The 21,460-nt window shown below is 35.8% G+C and overlaps 1 protein-coding gene across 1 annotated transcript in view; it reads right to left on the reverse strand.

Moving 5' to 3' along the window:
- The window catches only part of CALCR (calcitonin receptor), a 93,554-nt gene that overhangs the window by 36,259 nt on the left and 35,835 nt on the right, over positions 1 to 21,460 (reverse strand). The window contains exons 2-4 of the mRNA XM_053466426.1: positions 14,914 to 15,004; positions 7,168 to 7,321; positions 5,463 to 5,573 (exon numbers count right to left, since the gene is read on the reverse strand). Of these exons, the coding sequence (XP_053322401.1) occupies positions 5,463 to 5,573; positions 7,168 to 7,321; positions 14,914 to 15,000 (352 nt within the window). The 5' untranslated portion in view covers positions 15,001 to 15,004. The remainder of the gene's footprint in view (positions 1 to 5,462; positions 5,574 to 7,167; positions 7,322 to 14,913; positions 15,005 to 21,460) is intronic.

Raw genomic sequence — 21,460 nt, forward strand, 5'->3', positions numbered from 1 at the left:
TATAACAGAGTGCAACGTGAGTGAACAGAAGAAAAATCTAAATTAAATCAATATTTGGTGGGACCACCCTTTGCCTTCAAAACAGAATCAATTCTTATAGGTATACTTATACAAAGTCAGGAATGATTAACTGCAACAGAAAGAGCTGTGTAGGAGGAATGAAACTGTGGAAGGTGAGATGGCTGAAGAAAGTTTAACGTCAGAAGTCATACATCATAGCATATCCTGACTTCGATTACCTGCCTCTGGCCCTGAACTGTTTTGTTTGCTTTGGACTGATCTACCTGCACCTACTACCTTGTGGGTCCGTTACCGTCTCTGCATCGTGGGTTCAACCACCGGTGCTATCCTGGGCTTCGCATAACAGCCCTGATATCAACATCACAAAGTCTGTCTGTGATTACATGAAGAGAGAGAAGCAACCAAGGCTGCCTAAATCCACAGAAGAACCTTGAATAATTGATGCTATTTTGAAGGCAAAGGGTTCTTGCACCAAATATTGATTTGTTTTAGAATTTTCTTCTGTTCACTGACTTTGTATTTTGTTTAATTACCAAATAAACTATTAAGGTGCCACAATTTGAAAGCATTCTTACTTTACAGCATTTTGTACACCTGCCTAAAACATTTGCACAGTACTGTGCATTACAATGTGATGTTGGCAGAAATTTAAATCAATGAAAATGCTCAACTGAGAAGAAAATATTTGCTATAAAATAGAAAACATAAATCTAGATCGTAAGCTAACAATATCAAATACTCAAATATGTATCATATACATATTTAAAAAAACTAAATGAGATTTCACATAATCTATAACTAAAATGATGACTTAGGGGTTCTAACTCCAGCTAGTAAAAGTGCAAGTTACTGATATAAGTGTGAATTATTGGGACAAAGACAAAGAACTAAGAATACTGTATAGTTGAGCATATGCATACTAAATTTTACAGAATATATATGAATATATATATAACAGCAAATTAGTCAAGTATCAAATTTACAGAATTACATTAAAATGTACTCAAATCCCATCCATATTTCTATATAATAAAACATGTAGCTGTAGGTAGAAATTAGAGATGTTGCTCCCATAGGAAAAAAAATTAACCTTACTATATGTAGTCCTAAACTCAAGAAAGTGAATATTCTTGCAGTTAATTCTCATTCTATTTCTTTTTTAATATCAATGCAAGAAGTGGATGTCTCCTGAGTCCCGTGGGTTAATTGTCTGCCCTTAAACATGACTACTCTTACTGTGAAATCTCAGATTAGTTAAACTCAGATTTCCTTCACTAAAATTTTATAGCCTTATAGTTTATAGTTTTAAACGTGTGCTGAAAAACCTTTCAATGTAGGTATTTTACACCTTTTATGCCCACACTGCATTTCACCTTCAAATGTCCTTCAAAAATAAAATGGTACTTCGAAAGACAGTTCAACACTATCTAGGATTATGATATTATATTGGTAGAGTTAACATTTCCTTTACATGTCGTGGCGACAACTATAAAGTCTTTAACACTTAATTGTCACAATTATAATTGTAAACTTTAAAAACCAGTTCATCCCATGCGGGACAACTTTAACCCCAATAAAAGTACACAACATTCTCTTTTTTTTAAATTAACAATTATTTATTTATATATATATATTTTTAAAATAAACGGGGGGGGGGTAGTTTTTCCTGAAGAGCTTCCATCTTCGCCCGCGGCTCTCCTGCACAGCTGATATTACCAGCCAGTAGCACAGCCAGCAGTTCGCCTTGTGGCATGAAGAAAACTGCCCCCTCAGTCCCTCTATTTATAGCGCAAATTCGCACCTTTTGCACAGCGCGAGACGTCCTTGAGACGCCTCGAGACAAAGGCGGCAAATCACTAAACGGCGCGCGCACCCCGAAATTTCTAACTTATATAAGATAGCTGTTTTTTTTTGTTTTTTTTTTAAACTTCTTAGCCTGAACTTTTGAACCCTCCTATCTAACTAATAGGTGACCTTTCTGTGAACCCTAGCTCCTATCCCCACAACTACATGCCGCCCTGTGCTATTTAGGCAGCAGGGCTCTACATAAACTACTCTTTCTCTCTCTCTCTCTCTCTCTCTCTCTCTCTCTCTCTCTCTCTCTCTCTCTCTCTACTGTATATAAACACATACAAAAGGTCTTGTAGATGTAAAGTGTGTTATATATTTTCAGAACATTTCTGAACAGATTGCAATTTCTTTGGAAGAGGAAATCTGTACTGTACTGATTGGATCTTTCCCTTCTGTACAAAGTTGTTCTTTCGGAAGCAGCCATGCATACCAAAGTGGCAAAAACTAGAAGAATATTTCTATCACAGTCCAGCACAGATGGAAGGGAACGAGCTACAACACAAATGGAATGTCTAGCAATCAGCAAATAATTAATTGCCACGGAATGTAACAACATCAGACCTATTTCCTCCAGTATAGTTCACAACTCCCGAACAGTAGTTAACAATACATCGTATAATTAAATATAAATAGAAATCATTTCATTTATCAATACATGTATTTACGATTCCCTTACTGATATTTTTTTTAAAGTCCAACGCTGATTGCTTGTAAAAATGATTAAAGCTATTCATGTGGAAATAAAAAGACAGAAAAACTTACACAGTCTGGCTAGAATCAAGGAAAATAAATATCTTTCTAAATGTTTGGAAACACAACATAGTACATCAGAAGAGGGTTTTATCGACAATAAAAAGAAAGTGGCCTGTTTGTATTTGTGGACATTGATGTATTTTCCACCGAACCAAGTTACAGCAGATGGCTATACATGAAAGGGGATAAAAGTTTATTGTATGGTGAAGAGCCAATACAAATTCTTAACTGAAATATATTTGGCTTTCAATTATTAACAAACAGAACTCAATGGAAGAATTATTATAGTATTGAAAGTTAAAATGTTCACTACGGTATAAATAATCACTCTGGTCGCTTTTGCATTACATGGAGAATAGATTTTAAAAAAGGAGAACTGTTTAGTTTAAGTACATTTATATAAACTGGCCATTGCAGGATACGGCCAGCACTGCCCACTGATGCCGGTGGGCGGTCCCGATGAATTTGAGTTCCCACTGACATCACAGGAAACAGGATGTTTTCATGCTTATTTTTTTATCAGCTTTCTCATGCGGAGATCATTGTAACCATCCTGAAAATGTTAACATACAGAATGACTTGAATAAGAAATCAGGCATGGCTTGACATAATGCAGGACAATTCCATGCACAGGTAATGTTCAGAGGAAGTGGGTAGTTATTCGTTTCCAGCTGATGGTAAAACGTATACATCACTAATTAAAATATGTGACGTATATATTAAAATTTAAATAGTACATTTTTTTCAAATGTTTTCAAAGTGTAGCCAGAGAATGCCCTGAGTACCAGAGGACTATGCAACTGATTGAGACAGGGCACTGCTTGTTCCAATGGTCCTTTTTAGGGGTTAAATAGCATGTATTTTAACTTTCTGTTTTGGTTCATAGTTATCACCTACTAAAAACCTGAGAACACAACAACCAGGAATAGAAAGCCGCTCGACAGCCTGCCCTACATGGGGTCCCCATGCTCACGTGTCCCATTACAGAGGAAAACATACTATCAACATATCAGTATGATCCTAATAGTGTCCGAATAATGTCCAAATACAAAAGTGTCCAAAAGGTCCTCTGCAGACATATTTTTTCATGAAGGCTGAAATGTATATTGGGTTCTTTTTGGTATAATGGTGTAACCCAGTGCAGTTATTTTGTCTAATAACATTACAGCTGGGTTGTCATGGATACTGACCTTTCCTTCCAGCACCAGGTTACTTGTCTCCTCTGAGCCAATCAGTATCTCAATGGGACATATGTCAGTTTGCCTAAGCTAGGAAATGTTTCTCAGCCTATCAGAGGAGAGGGTCTAGAAAGAAACTTCTGGAAGAGCAGAGCTAGGCAGGGGAGTGAAGGAGGAAGAGAGACAGACTGCCCTCCCTGTAAGCAAGCCTGAAGTAAACCTGTTGCCTTTAGTGTGTGTACTGCTGACATCCAAGCAGTACACTGAAGTTGAAGTAGAAGTGTGCAGAGAATACAGCATGGTGCTGTATGTTCCTGAGTGAGAGTGAGAGACTGCAAGTACCCAGAGCGTCCAAGTCCTGCATCCTGTACCAGTGAGGTGAAAGCAGAGCTGCAGACAGACATCTGTGTGGGAAGACAGTTATTATTCTCAGCCAGGAGGTTAAAGGGGCAGCATCTCAGAGCTGCCTGAAGACATTAAGGAGAGGTACTTCACTAACATATATCTATCAACATAAATATATCCTTGTCTCCCCGGGTAGCGCTACCTGCATCAAGGGCCCCAACAGTGCACCAACACTGGGACATCTGGGTGGGAAGAACACCTACATTTGGGGTGGGGGAGCGGGTGTTGGCAGTTATCTGTGTTAAATATATATATATTCTCAGGACTGTTCACCCACTGCTAGAACTGAACTGCATAGGCACAGCAGCTGGGTCTTTATATTATAATACCTGTTTATTTCAATATAGTCTATAAATAATTTGCATTTTAGTTGTGTGTGTTATTTTCTTGTGTGAAAGGGGCCATTTCTCAGTGGGTGGGTTCCCCTACTCAACATAGTATAAATCACTGAGTGGAGGCACTGCATAAAGAAAGAAGATGTCCCGATCTCCCAGCAATTGCGGAGGCTCAGGTTTCCTGTCACCAGCGTCACTGAAATTTGTAACTACCAGCCTGACAGCGGAGCAAGGTAAAAAAAGGGTTACAATAGTTTATAGTTAGACTACATTCATGTCTGAGTACAGGACAGGCATATTACTCCCAATTAGCCACAATCAACCTTATAGATGTTTTCATGTCTGGAAATCGCTGCACCGGATTAACTCTGCCTACCCCACGATCTGAGAGTTTCTGTTAGTGTTACAAAACATTATAGGTTGTATTTGTTTCATGAACATCCCATATTTCCTCAGATTTCCTCTATATTTTATTATTATTTCCATTTCACTATTAATTGTTAGCTATGATTTTGTAACTACAAACAGTATCTCTTTGAAACATTCTATCTAGATGTAATCATTTTATGCCATAATATTTTTTTCAATAGATGAATTGTACCGACTTTTGGAAACAGATGATATTAAGTATAACTAACGTAGAATTTTAGCATTCATCTGTTTTTAGAAAGTTCCATGAAACAGCAGCATTAGTTAATGACATATCCTTATTTTTGAATATGACAAAAACTCTAAAATGATTATTGCTTTAGAAGCTGACATCGTTTCTAATCTAATCAGTAAGGTTACATAAAACAAAAACCTTGTACTTTATGTCCAGAGAATGAAGATCAAATTTAGCAACTTAATAATGACAAAAATAATTAATATTATTAAGAAAAAGCATTGGCAGATATAAAACCAAGAGAAGATACTTTACCTGTCGTGTCAAAGTCCTGAAAATAGTCTGGGCAGTTCTGCATAACCAGTTTTCCTGCAGGAGTATCATCCCAGCAAAGCCAACCATCCCATGTGCGATTACAATACAGCCCTGTCCAAACAAGTGTCATATCAGCAGTTATCACTAAATAAGCACACAACATTACAGTAACACAGCACACAAATTATACGTGTTTTATTCTTTTCTGCCGTTCCTTTCTTTTTATCTTGAATGGGGTATTCAGCGGTTCTTTAGCAGTTTGCGTGTTCTGCATAGGTCATGGGGAAGACAATCCATACTCATGAACCCATCAACCTGTGCTAGGCTCCTTTGCCTTTCAAGGCGAGTGTCAGAATTATTTGTTATGAACATCCACGGAATTCAAGACCAGATCATTCAGGGCATTTACTAAATATTACTTTTTTTATATAGTAAGATTATAATGATGATGGTTCTTCTTATTATTATTATTAATAATACCACCTCCATGTGCTTCTCCCTGACCCTGATTGCTTCTAAAAGCAGTAGGTTACCTCAATAATGGCTCTAAAGACATCATCTTACGCAACGTCCCTATCAAGGTAACTGACTTTGTAGGTCATGCAAAGGAAGCATGGACCTGTGATTTATCTCACTGCCGCTAGATATGACTGACGGTTAAAATACGAATGAAATAGCACTAGTTATTGTACCATCCATAATACTATTTTATGATAGTTGAAAAATAGATGTTATCTAATATGTATCTAAAAAGTCCTTCACTTTTCAGGAGCGTTCATTTTTTCCATTGGTTTTTATTCCAGGGTAAGGTTATTGTTACGAGAATAAAAAAGACTGACATCTGCAATATGTGAAGCATTTAAAACAAGTTATGAGATCGCTTTTTTTTTTTAATTTTTTTTTACAAACATTCAGCGTATATATATTATTACAATGTACTTCACTATTGAAATCGGTATAAATATGGAAATTAGTATCGATATGGTAAGTTATTAAGTAAGTAAGTAATTATACATCCAGACACTTGTGGGAGGACCACATTCCATGTATATGTAGAGAATCAACTGCTTCAACAAGTTGCTTTTCAAGTTTACCAATAAAACATTATTAGGAAGGAAAAAAATGAATTAATAGAATTTTGCTATTACGCATGTAGAAGTGTTTTGCACAGTACTAAATACTTGGGAACAGAACATACTTTCTTGCTTATACCGTAAGTATACAACAGGTCAGATAACTATGAGTCTGTCCTTATCTGCTACTGGGATGATGGAAGTTCAGCTGTTTTCTTCTACTGGTCTATATTACAACTCAAATAATATTATACCACCCCAGCTCTGACCTCAAAATGTTGGACACCACTACTCAAGAGTTAAGTTAAATGGAGAAATACTAGCCTTAGTTGGAATACATGCCTCTTATATTAATGTTTATATGCTTAAATAATACTTTATTAAATATAATTTATCCAATTTTACACAGTGCTGCCCTGATCCCATAAATAATAATAATAATAATAATAATTATTATTATTATTATTATTAGTTTGGCATTTCTAACTATGAAACCACATTGGAACAGAATATAAATGCATTTATACTTACAAAGCAGAGGAAGTTGTTTTATGATTGAATGGTCAACCAGTTTCATTGCCCTGCACGATTTTACATACTTCTACCCAAACAGAAAGAGAAAAAGAAATCACCTGCTTTTGAATATGGGGGATCTCTATTCATTTTTTCATAACATCTGAATTGTTGATTTATAATTTTCTGCCTCCTTATGGATTCTTCATTGACCGTGGGCATCAGCGTTGGGTCGGCATAGTTTACAGTGGAAGCGTAGCCAGGAACCATTCTCTGCACAGAAAAAAAACAGTTATAAGTGCAATAAGGACCACATTATCGACAGATCCATATGCATATGGAAGCAGGAATGAACTATTCAATTTTGAACAAGGATTGCACTTTTTGCTGCCATTAATGTGCATTTCATTTAAAGGGAAATAAAGCAAATTACAATTTGAGTCACTTTCCTGTAAATATATGTTTATGGGTCATTCCAACAACAGATGCTGGATGAGATCTTGGCTTGACAGAATTCAGCACATACCCAGTGAATAAAAAACACCTGCTTAAGCATAAATACTGGGCATTCCGCTACACTATATGGCCATATATTCCGTAGTTTGGCGAGTCCTGTCTACTCATGGCTATATTGCTTACCAAGGATCTGAATCAGTGGGATTGCTTTGTATTGTAACCCAGAAGAGACTTAGAGGCTAATTGTTTACGGCATTCATATCTGTGTTCACTTTGTTTCAGCTTACCTTTTCTTCTCATGCGGCTTGTTTAAAAAAGACCTTGCAAAAATGCAACATAAGATAGTTTGGGCAATTAATATACAGAAAAGATCTATAGAAGCAAACTGCTTGGAAATGTTATCATGTTCTTATGAAGGGATTTTCTAGGTCAAGTCCAGTCTCAAAAGGTACACAGTCTTTCTTTACTAAGTGAAATGTATTACATTTTGCTATCTCTTCTTTTTATGTAGTACATCGATTTCCATTTGAATGGGACTTGAACATCATTGACGAAACTGAAAAATATCAGTTTGAGTCATACATTGTTATGTCCTTCTATGTTGGAAGTTTGAATTATACTTACAAAAAGTATTTACTAACTGGAACAGATTTTGTGGTGCTGCTGAAATTACCAATATGTTCAAATAACAAAGCAAGGAGGATTTTACAGGTGTGCTCCCATTTCTTGCCTTGTTGCCTTTACCATTTGAACGCATGCGCATAACAGAGAATTCCAAATTCCAGAGTGCATTTCACTAATACGCAGATATTCAATAATTATGTATATTAGTAAAATAAACCTTGTAATGTATACTTGAATCCATATTGGAAAACAAATCTGTGTATCAGTCTAAATGTCGAAAATGTGGCACATCACCATGAAACCTAAGTATCCTACCCCTGTTTGTATTTCTTTTATGTAAGGAAGAGGATTACAAACAAAAAAGGTAGGCAGCATTTGTCCTTTTAGATGAACAAAAGCTAAACAGGAGACTTTCCTTGCAGTCTTGTTACATGTACACTACGGTTCATTCCTTGACAAGCACTCACTTGAAGCCAAATGTCAGCCTACCTTACATTGCCTCTGAGTTTTATCTTTAATCTCTAGACAAGCACCTATTTGTGGATTACACATGGATTCCAAAAGCTCCCATCCCCAGGATTCACCCTCCTCTCTTAACCCTTCTTTCCTCTTACATCCATCTCAGTCACATTCTGCTTCAACTCTGTCTCTAGAAGGGATGGCTGCTCTGGGCCCATGTGTAATATTTGAGTCCTGGAAAACTTTATTTTTTACCCTTTTTATGTCTTAGGCTATTTTTAGCTACAAATTGAACCTAGATTTTACAAGTGTTGGAGTGTGGCTTTATGTGCCAAGTTTAGAGACCTATTTATATGTTCTAATTTTCAGAGTCCATTGGATTGCATTGATGTGGCCACCATTCAGTAATTTGCATACTATTAATTTTATGCATAATTTAATCTGAAATATTATTAATATATTATTAAACAAACACCATGACTAGTAATAATAGTAATAATATAGTAACAATATATACTATTGTGCATATATATATTTGAGGGTATGAAGAAGTCCCTATGGCTTTGTCATTACATTAACAGTAGACCTGGGTTTGGGAAGCTTTATGGATAGACCAGAATATGAGAACAGAAGAGGAGCAGAAAAGGAAATGGCAGAGAGGGGTTTTCTTACACATATATTTATTCCAGAAAACCATATTCACAAATTGCTATATATATATTTATTATGTATATTATGTATATTATGTATTATGTATATAAGTATTAGTAATTTTATCCATGACATTCTACAAAATATACTGCAATTTAAATGTCCAAAGAATGGCTGTCAAGTATAAATGCATTCTCCAGGTTTTCTTAAGTGCCAGTCATTCAAGTGCTCATTCAGTTGTAAGATATGATTTGTTTCATTATATATATATATATATATATATATATATATATATATATATATATATATATATATACTGTTCCTCATTTCATAAATGTTCTTTTTGATTCGTTTATTCATTTCCATCTTTTATTCAAGAAGCATTCGGTCTTCTCTGATGAATAACGTTGGTTTAGTCAAGCCTGTGTATGTGAAGCTAGAAAGCATATTACTCTGTGAGAAACATGCTGCTAGCTATCTCTATATTGGCCGGCCATCATTCATGCATCCATTAATGTAGTTACTGTAAGCTGTCTCTGGTCCTTGTTCTAACTTTTAAAAGGATCGAAAAAAGGCCACTGAAGGCAGCCTTCTAGCCTCCGTGTGGCCCTCCCCACCAATTTCCTTCAATATATTTATAGAAATTTATGATTGCCCTTTTGAGTATTGGCATCTATGAAAACAACATACGAACAAATCAAGCTCGAGTTTTTAAAAGACATACAACAGCATGACTTCAAAACTTATACAACTTTGCATGTTTTATTTTTTTCTATATTTGGAAAATATTGATGTGACAGTAAGTATAATGTTTAGGTAAATTTTGAAGGATATACGATGTTTTAATTTCCATTTTTGTCAACCCATGCTGTTCAGTGGTATGGTATCTGAAGCCCTCTCCATGTTCCGGCTGGACTCCAGATTCAAACTTCAGTACATGCCCAGTTATTTCTTTAGCTGAAACAGACTGATTTCCAGGTTATGGTCCCGCGGTCCTGGGATGTTTTTTCAGTTTGATTTAATCCTGTTTATAATAATCCTGAGTCGTATGCTTTGTAAAACATGCTAAATTAGAGAGTACATACTTCAGCTGGTAACAATGTCTATGTTGTCTATGTCTCTTGTCTGTTGACAGGTATTACTCAGAAGGTTTTATCAAATAAATGTACAAATATATACATATATATATATATATATATTATACTCACCATTCTCTAGGTAAGCTGTATGCTTTCATAAAAAAAGGGAAAAAACAGCAGCCGTCTCATGCAGCAGTTTAGCAGCCGTACATATGATGTCACTCGTAGAAAAACAAGTAAATGACGTCATACATACGACCACTAAGCCACCACCAATATGTCGTCAATGCAGGTTTATCAGAAAAACCGGGATTAGAGTTACAGAAAAGTTTATGAAAACCACATGATTTTGTTAAGCCATACTTAAGACTTAGCATTCATCTGACAATGCTTTTCATTTCTGATTCCCGTACTGGCTATAAAAACATGTCAGAAAAGCGTACAGCGATACAAACTGAACAGTCAATCAGGAAAATAGGTCAGTTTACCTGTTTTTTTTTTTTTTAAACACAAACTTGTTTACGCTGTTTTGTAAGTTTTATATGAGATGCCTACTGTGAAATCTGATTTTGAAAAACCTGATTAAAGCATTCATTAGTCATCTCCTTAACATAGTAAAACAAGTTTTTCCTAAAGATACAAACTGCCCTCCAGCAGGCAATATTTTACCAACATCAAAGAAAATTTAATTTACAATATTAATATTTAAGCAGACAAAATCAGTAAACGCGCATTCACATGTAATTCACTTAGAGGAAATCATTATTTGAGCGGATGTTTTACTTGTTGGTCTTTCTATCACAACAGCCAATGACCAAGTCTGCATCCATCCATCCGCGTTAATGATTTTTGCTTTATTTGGTAAAGTGTCTGGCATTTTTTTTGGCCAGTTGTTAGAAATTAGATTACAGATATCCAATACCAGGGACTAGCAGTTTGCCCAGAACTGGAAGCGAACCCACAGGGTAGAGGTAGGGATTTGTAGAACCAACCTTACCCTGGGACTTGAGTCCAGAAAAGGTGTTCAAGCTCAGTGGAGTCATGGAGACACAACCGGAATCATTGCACCCAGAATGTTTCGAGTAAACGTTACCAACTGAGGTCTGGGTAACAGAGAAAGGTTTGAGTTTGATATTATACTCTAAAACATCAATAAGAATTAGATTTTAGATTCTCGGGTTCAAACTCAGGAATTGCTCCAGTGGGACTGGTCTAGAAATCGGTGTTGGTTTTAAGGCACTGACAGAATATGTACAATAACTGTGTGTGAAAGTAACAACCATGACTTGTATAAGTACATTCAAAATAGATATATTATTAAATGAGTTATCCAAACATGACACTGGGCTTTAATACTGTATTGGAAGTGAAAACGGAAACATCGTCTTCAGGGGTTATTGACTCACCTTAATGAGTATAGCATCGTAGAAACTTTTATTGACAAGGTTGTTTTTGTGTCTAATTATGGTACTCATGCTAAAAAAATTAAAAATAATTAAAATATATATATATTGGTACCTATTACATGAATCATATCCTAATATACACATTCATTTTCTATTCGACCCCTGAAGGCCAAAAGGAAAACAACACCAGAGAGATCGTTTGGTGAAATTTTCCTTGGATGTGTTGGGTTGCATGTCAGAATTTGATTAAGGGGAATACGTTTAAACATCCCCACAAAGAGAAATGGTATAACATAAAATTACACCATAGCTATGACTCAACATATGTAATCTATATGCTGCCTTGTCCATGTGATCTGATCTATGTTAGAAAGAAAACACAAAAAAACATAAATCGTAAAACCAAAAAATTGGATTTGCCTGTTCCGCAACATTTTCTTGAAAAAACAGACACACACATAGTTACGCTTTCATATTATTGATTCTATTCCTTGGCAGAGGAAGGGATGGGATAGAGGAAAAAACGCCTTAAAAATTCGAGCCATGGTGGATTTATGACATAGACTGCTTAACCCCTAAGGGGCTGAAGAAAGAACTGGATTTGTCCCATACTTATGATTTGCTACAGTATTAATGACGCATTTCTTTACTTTATTTTTATTTTAAATGGATCCTTATTGTGGAAATAATTGCCTCAAGACACAGCTGTTCCTGTATTCCTCATGTAAGGTTATTGCAAATATATATTTACCTTTATGTTATTTGCATAAACTGTTACTGGAACAGCTGCGCTCTGCTGTTGTTAAACGTATTTAATTGTCTTTAGATACTTTACTTATCTGTGATATATAAATAGTTGCAAATGCTTTGATTTTAGTTGTGGGTGGTTTAAAATAATCGCTATTGTGATATTTGTATTCCCAATAAAATGTTTTATTATGAGACGCTGTTAATTAATAAATATTTTTTGTAATATTTGACACATTGCTTTAAAGTGTATAATGTATAATTATAAGACGCATAATTGTAAAATATTGCCAATTTCATTGATTGGTAGTATGATTCCACCCTTATTAAGTCACTTGTTTATTTTTGCATATAAAAACTTGTTTTTTTTCACTGCTATTATGACTTCACAAAGACGCCTGGTGAGTTGAAACATTGAATGACTGATCCCGAACTTTATATTCCTCAATTTAAAAGTGGAATCTGATGAAAAAAACACAGTAATCTAATGAATTACCAAAAATAATGTATGTTGTGAGCAGAATCTGAAAATAATTTTGGAAACTTACTGTAAAAGAGGACCCATAGAAATCCCCAGCTGTTTTGGGGGGTAATAATACATGCACAGCCATTATTTTATATGTAAATTGTTCTACTACATAGAACATGGCATTCGAGAAAAAGCTACTTATTAGATCAATGTAAAAGCAATTAAAAATGTATGTCTCTTTTTCTTACACCAGTTTATAAAGTGTTGCACAAAATATTTGGGAATAAGGCTGTAATTATAACTCAATGAATTTGCTAAAAAAACAAGGGGAAAACAATAATGATGATGTCCACAGTAGGGGTTTACAGGCGGTATCCCTCTAGTAGAAATGCCACCCTGTCCATCTCCAGCCCTTTGGATAATGCTTATATCCATTATCGGTGGCTGCACATGACAATAGTATTGTAAGCTTTTAATATTTTAGGACTTCATTAGGGTTTATGAGGAATGCCGTTTTTCAGCTATCTATTGCTCAATTTTAAAATAACATTTTTTGTTTCTCTCTTTTCAGATTGCAATGTTTAAGCTGTCAACATGTCTCAGGCACGATTAGACAAGCAAGAGCCTTGATACCTTTTGTTAAGACGCAACAACAGTATCTTTACCCGTGTGTATTTTTATGACCGTTTCAAATGGAAATTGCTATTTCGGTGCAGTGGTTTCTAAAGTAAAGAATGTGCATAAAAACAAAGTATATAAACATAGCATCAAAAGCTTAATGCATTATATATATGAATGAAACATGTACATATGCACAATTTAAAATGTAATAATGGTCAAATAATAATTGTCATCATGTTTTCAGTATTTTTTTGTAAACGCCCTCTTTCACGGAAATAAAAGATTTTTTTTTAAATCTAATGCAAAAATGCAAATTGTACATATATATATTTAATGCAGAGCTGCAGGGAGTACCAACGGTACTGGCCTGGTGCCCTGCTATCTCACCTGAGTGTGTGTAAGTAAGTATGTGTCTGTGAATATGTGTCAGTATGTTACTGTGTGTGTATATAAATGTTACTGTTTGTGTGTGTAAGCATATATGTTAGTGTGTGTAAGTATGTTATTGTGTGTTTGTGTGTATATAAGTATGTTATTGTGTGTTTGTGTAGGAGGAGCCTGGGGGTCCAAATCATATGTCTAACAGGGGGCTTCGGCATTGTTTGTAGAGAGGCAGTGGTGTGTATGTATATATAGGTTCCTGTATGTGTACTATACTGTTGTGTTAGAGTCAGTATGTAGTTTTATGTAGTATGTATGTATTTTATATATATATATATATATATATATATACACACACACACACTCACTCTAACGCTATATATGCTGCATATATATACACACATACTATATATATTAGGAGAAAGAAAGAATGTAAGTGTACAGTGGTAGAGTGAGTGGGCATTAAAGCCTTGGTTTGTCTCTTAAGGTGGAGCAATGAGTGTGGGACAATGGGATCGACAATGAGGGGGCATGGAGATTTCTGATGGCGGCCCTGTACGTATCTGTATATATTTAACAAAAATATGCTTAAGAATTAAACAAAACACATTCACAGAATTATTAGGTTTAAAGTAATTGTTCAGATGTTCACTTTGTATTGCTGGAAACAAATGGAGTGAATAAATATTTGATGGTTAACACCACAACATTCTTTGATGTTCAAAGTTTTGTAAATGATGTATAGATTTCTCCAATATACTTAAAGTAAATGCAATAATACATTAAGTCTTAATTATTATTATTTTTATTTTATCTAACATTACATTTTCAGAATCAGCAAAAGTCCAAACATATCACATTGGTTTTCTGTTGCGAACAGTTAAGTATTACAATTACATTTGAATTAAAACTGCATATAGTCGTATACAGATAATTGATTATTTATTACGAATCACTAGTCACTGTACTTACAATTAGAAGAAAGATTAACAAGAAACAACAGTGTCTCACTGTTCTCCCCAAAGCAGTATCTTTTGAAAATGAAGATTCCATTGTCATAACTCTAGAAAAATGAAAAAAATATGTTCTTACTTTAAATGACAATAAGCATAAAAAATCACCTAGAACAGTAGTTGCCAAACCCATTCTCAAAGCACACCAATGGTCCTGGCTTTATCATTCATTTATCATTCTATTCTATTGGAATAAAACGTGGTAACTAGTACTATATCCTGCCGTTTTATTGTGCCTTAAGGATTTGGTAGGGCACCACTGATCTAGAAGCGTGTGTAAACTTGCAGACTATAAGACTTTACTAATTCATTTTTATAACTGATGTATTGAATAATTCAAAGAAGAGATCACAAAGTTGTAACCACATTTGTCGACAAATTGAGGGTATAAGAAAGATAATGAAAAAAACATCACGCAAACTGTGTGGCACGCCAGGCAATTGTTCATGTGTGAATCATTATTATCCATCCAGATCTGGATACTAGCTTGATATTTTTAGCTTTATTTATTAACAAAGGACCGACAGATGTTGGTATCTTGTGAAATACTTTAGAATAAAAATATTTTTATTGTACAATTATTAACATTAAAAGCAAAAGATATCAGAAATAATATAAATTGTTTTATTGTTTTGATGTCTTATTTTTCCATGGAAGATAAATAATATATTACCTTCCCCTGCTACAAACATATGCTCTAAAATTAGGTTTCCATAGTCATACATATGACATTGTCTGATTTTATAATTTTCTGATTGCTGTTCAATACATATGCGATTGTAGTTTGGAGTAGCCGTATTAGTCCAGTGTATAACAATGCAAAAAAAAAACCAATGTTGCAGAATCGTAATACCTTGTAATACCTTTTTTATTGGACTAACAGTATTTAATAGACGAGCTTTCAGGCGTCCTCCCTTTATCAAGTCAAAAGCATTTCTCCGTCACAGGCTGAAGAGAAGATAAGCTTAAATGTATACTTTTTCACCCCAGTGTTGTGCTTGCATATGCGTAGTGTCAAAGTCTAAGATTGTGCGGCATATAATGTGAGGCAAATGCTTAAATATGATGCAAATATGAATAGGGTGTGACATCATGAAGGAATGTGGAGGAATCTGCAATAAACTTTTTTTTTGTGTTCTATTTTGCATTAATTGGTTGGGCCCCCAAAAAAGTAATTCGATCCAAAAGATGTTTATTTAATTTTCTCTTTTGTATTTCACAAACAAAATTTTAAGGGCATCATAGACGTTGTCTTCTTGTCTTAAGTGGTGAGACTTTGGAGACTGTAGAAATGTGAGTTAACGATGTTCTGCTTATAGGCATTTTCAGTTGGTATTTGATTTGCAGTGAAGAAGTAGAAATAGAATGATTTGGTTTTTGAATGCTTCAATGGTTAGCTGCTCACTTGACGGTTTGCGTTTTCTTTTAAATCTTAGAAAAAGATCAGATGAACATTTCTCAGCATAAAGTTCCATTCTAATAGCCCAAGAGCTCCTTGTGATCTTCAGGTCCTTTTTTCAACAAGTCACAAGAGACCATCCTCAACTGACACACATTTCAAGGATCAATTATTTAAACCTCTTCATTGTTAAATGTCCACCAAGACCCACCTTCCAAATTACCCACGCCCCAATGAAGGAAAAAAAGACATTGATGTCATAATTATTCCCCTTAAATTTTGACTCCAGGACCAATTGTAATTAGTCATATTTTCCTCCTCTTTGAAGAGTAACATTCTTGTTATGCACTGCTGGCCATATCATGGTCTGGAGATTCCATCTAATGCTGCATTGGGGAATATATAATTAATCAAATTAGTTACAAACTGAATTTCCAATGTACAGATACTTAATTATTTTGATCTGTGGCTCAGATGGCTAGTCAAATCCAACGAACATGAGTGCTAAGTGAAAATAAAAAAAATATATATAGAGGTCATTATACTGAAAGGTCATTTCTTTTTAAGATACGGCAACACTAAAAGTGTAAATAATTAAAATATAAAATAATTAGAAAGGCTGGAGATAGTCATAAAATGTGCTTGATTGATAGCTATCTTCATTTGTGGATGTGTCACAAAGTATACTGATGTACAGGCAATAATAAAAATTATTTTGTTTAATAGGTTTTATTAAAAATTACAAAAATGCATTATTTTAAAACCTAATATGGCGATGTCCTATGGTCAGCTTTCAGATTTCATTGTTCCTCTGAACCAGAATCCATAAAACAAAAATGAGTTATTATTTCCTTGATTCTATTTGTATAGTGAGAAAGTTAAGCAATATACCATATTTGCTTGATTATAAGACAATTATATGCCACTCTGCCTCCCTGATATTCCTTTTAACCCCCTATATGCCACTCTGCCTTGCTGATATTGCTTTTAACCCCCTAAATGCCACTATGCCTCCCTGATATTCTTTTAACCCCCTATATGTCACTCTGCCTCCCTGATATTCTTGTTAACCCCCTATATGCCACTCTGCCTCCAGAAATCCCCTATACCCCCATATGCCACTCTTACCCTTCCCTGACTTTCCCTAGACTTCTCCCTGTGCTTCAGATTCCTTGGTTTCTAGTGGGGCAGCCGGTAAAGGTCTCCGCTGCTGCTCTGTCCGGCGCATCGCACAGACCTCCACTGGCTGCCGGAGAGGAGGATCCTGGTCCTCTGTAGCGCTGCGGGGGATCTGGATCTTAGTCTTGTAGTCTGACCTCTATTTGAGGTCTGATTAGAAGAAGACCTCAAATATAAGACGATGATTATTTTTCAGAGCATTTGGTCTGAAAAAAACCTTGTCTTATAATCGAGCAAATACGCTATATTTTCTTATTATTCCTTATACTGAATTTCATTTATACAGAGCTCATTGGAGCACTCTTTGACCATCACCTTTTGGTATTAATTTAATATCCAACAGTACCCTCTATTTTAGGAAAATTACATTTACATTGACTTACAGGGGTTAGATTGAAACATTGTGTGCTTTTGTTCTCTTGTTTCCATTTGTATGTGTATTCAGAATGATTCACCTTCCACGTTTAAGTGTTACTTCCTTAATCCCTTTACCTCTGTTGCGTGTTTGCCATTGTTGTCTGTGTGAGGATGTTGGTCTGTTGCTGTTGTTGTCTGTGCAATCTCTTGCCATTGTGTTAATTCATTCCTGTTTCCTGTTGCATGTGAACTCGCTTTTCTCTGTTCATGGCTATATAAACCACGCCCAGTCCCAATAAAGTGTGTTCTTTTGCATCTTGATTGATGTGTTGCGTCATAACTGGTGGTACGGTTCCCTGGCAGACTTTTCTACCATGAGGAGCACTTTTATTCTGTGAACCGGAGAGGCTACCCATCTTGTAGCCAGCTTTCGTCACAAGGAAGGTGGCAATGGTGGCCAGGGGAGGAATGTTCACCGTTGTTTCCGTTATTCCATGTACCGTACATGGCTTGTCTGACTACCTGCGCTGTTTACCGTGTGTGCTCTGGCTTGTACAACTACCCATTTAGTGTATCAAACCCGGCTGCATCTGACCATCCTTTCCGCTTCAACCCCTTGCTTACTGCATCAATGATTCCAGCTGGCTAGTTTCTGGATCTGTCTGGTAACTTAACCTGCCTACACCTGAGCATCCACACTGTTGGGATCATCTAAGTCCCTATCTGCTTATCTTGGGGTCCTTAGTCCTTGCTAGGTGACTCAGGGCTGAAGAACTTCTGCGGTGAGTGGTCATTCGGTGATCGCGGACGTGACAACACCCAGTTAGTGGGCTTTATCGAGTAGAAATGTGAGACCCATCAATTCCTTACAAAAATAGCTGCCTAGCCTTCTACTTGTTCACAGAGCATAGTTATTACACATTAGAGATCGCTTTATTTAGATTCTGTACATTCCCAGATTGTTTTAAATTCAGCAAGTCTGCCAATTCTATCAGTTGGGATTCCACACTGTAACACTGCTGGCAACACGGGATGTCATCTTGACAGCAATATGTTGTACAGCACAATGTGCTTAACTTGATTTTTTTTGTTTTATTTTGATGCGCAAATAGCCTAGAGATGCACTGTCATTTATCCAACTCACTAGAGACTAATGGATACATGTTACATTATATTTGATGCTAGTATTTTATATTTATTTATAAAATTTGCAGTGTACAGTTTGTGGTTATACAAAACTGAGATTCATTGGAAATATAATGGAATCAGGAAACGTTGGACGTACAAAAAAAAAAAAAAAAAAAGACGTTGCTAATTTTGCCCCCCAAATTAAAGGGAACCTAATTTGGAGACCCACTAAGCTGCTTAGCAAATAGGGAATCCTATTAAACTATTTTAATAAAATGTAATTAATACAAGTATAGGTGGAAATAAAGCAGTTTGTTGATGTGGTGAATAGTAAACCTATTATTTAAAGTGAAGTATACTTTGTCTTTAGGTAATTAAATATTACAAATAAATTTAAGTTTTCTATGAAGTAAAAATTAGATAAGTAGACATGGTAGTATTTCGTTCAGGTGTTAAAATCCTCACTGAATTTCACAGAAATCAGTAAAAGCGTTATCATATTCAATCTGACAGCTTGGAGCCACATATTTTGACCCATATGTTAGAGGGGAGACCAGGCTGTCATTTTCCACCCTGATCTCCCTTTCACCGGCAGATACTTAGCCCTGCTGGTGCATAAAGGCCATGACCTAGGGGATACATCTTTGGCCCCCCTACGTTCACGATCATTAAGGGAGTTAAACATCCTAATATATTTGATTGCCTCTGTAAGGTTGATAGATTTTATGATTGAAATCTCAGGGTACCCTGAAAATCGCATTGACAACATGACCCCTTAACAGCTCAGCTTACAAATAAAATATCATAGAAATTACCCATCTGTTGACTTTTGTGTCGAGTTGCAAGTGGATCCATATGTTTCTGTCGTGATGCACTGTGACGTTGGCAAGCAGATTTCCTTACTACTTCCATAGATGTTAATGTTTCCTTGAGAAGTTTCAAGAAAAGTATAAAAAATACGTAGCCCTGTGGAAAGCAAACTATATTTTCTGCCCACCAGTGACCACCACCACTCAGTGATGCCATTTTTATGTGTGATCAGCAACCCTTCCAAGATGCTTATGCAGCTTTGGCTTTTTAGAACACTACTTTAGCTTAATGGGAAAAGTAACCTTGGATCATGGTCATTTTAATTAAAACTTCCATCAAAATACCAGAAAACAATACTAAATATATTTCATATTTAAACCTTCAGCCTTGGATATTGATGTGGTTGCATTTACTTTTACATTGTAAAAAAACTGTATGTTCATTAATTCAGCATTTGTTGTAAGGGAAAGTTTTACCAATTTCCCGAAGGTTTATTTATAAAGGCCTACTTGTCTTTGTCACTTTACCTTATTACTAAAGTAATCACGGGTTTAAATTTTAAGAGGTATATTGATAAACTGCTTCGCTTAAAAGCGAGATGTATTTCCAAACCCCATAAATTAGTGGAAAACTCCGATTTATTGACCGTATCACTTACTGCTGAACTAAAAGCCTGCAATCTGTTCTGTTTTGCGATCTCCATTTAGTATCGCATTAAGCCTGCTAATCATTAACTCCCGGATACTGCTTACAACTGATGCTTTCAACCATAGGAATGCCTGAGGGGTTTTGAAATGTAACGGCACAAATGTTGTCATTTGCTTCAAAAACTTTCCCAAGAATAATAAAATATCGATACTAAGAAGTGTATTTCATAAATCAACAATAATGGAAAAACACAATTTAGATACTAGATAAACTCTGCTGTAAAAGTGAACGATAATTCTGTTAAAATACATAAATCTGGTCACTTTCTGGTATAACTCTGGTTTGAGAGACTCTAAGCGTTATGATTGGGGCTCAATGTAATCTCCTATGTAGGGAGGGTGACAATTAGTTCTACCCGCTGCCCAGGGAATGGGATGAATACAGCGAAAGAGCTTCTGCCCCACCATCAACTTGACACAAACATCAATCACCCATAGCATTATGACCCCTGGCAGGTGAAGTGACTGATAATCTTGGTATCATGGCACTTGCCAGTGGATGGGATATATTAGGCCGCCAGTGAACATTTTGTCCTTAAAAGTTGATGTGTTCGAAGCAGGAAAATGGGCAAGCGTAAGGATCTGAGCGACTTTGACAGGGGCCTACAATGGGCACGTGAGCATAAGAACTGGAGCATGGAGCAGCAGGGCTGTTTTAGCGGCAAAAGGGGGACCTGCAGAATATTACGCAGGTAGTCATAATGTTATGGCTGATCGGTGTAAAATCCCTCTATGTTCAGTTTACCTCGGATCCTAGTCACACACCAAGGGTGCACAAAAGGGTGCCATAGTTGCCAGTATGTCATTCTACTACTTAGAGTTTCTTTCTTTAGCATGATGGTGTCATTTAGCTCCATCTTATGTATGTCTACCTTGCAACATTTTGTGTAGTCTAACCTATATGGGCTGTGTGTGTAATCCCCAGT

Source organism: Spea bombifrons, chromosome 5 (genome assembly GCF_027358695.1).
Source record: "Spea bombifrons isolate aSpeBom1 chromosome 5, aSpeBom1.2.pri, whole genome shotgun sequence".
NCBI lineage: Eukaryota > Metazoa > Chordata > Amphibia > Anura > Pelobatidae > Spea > Spea bombifrons.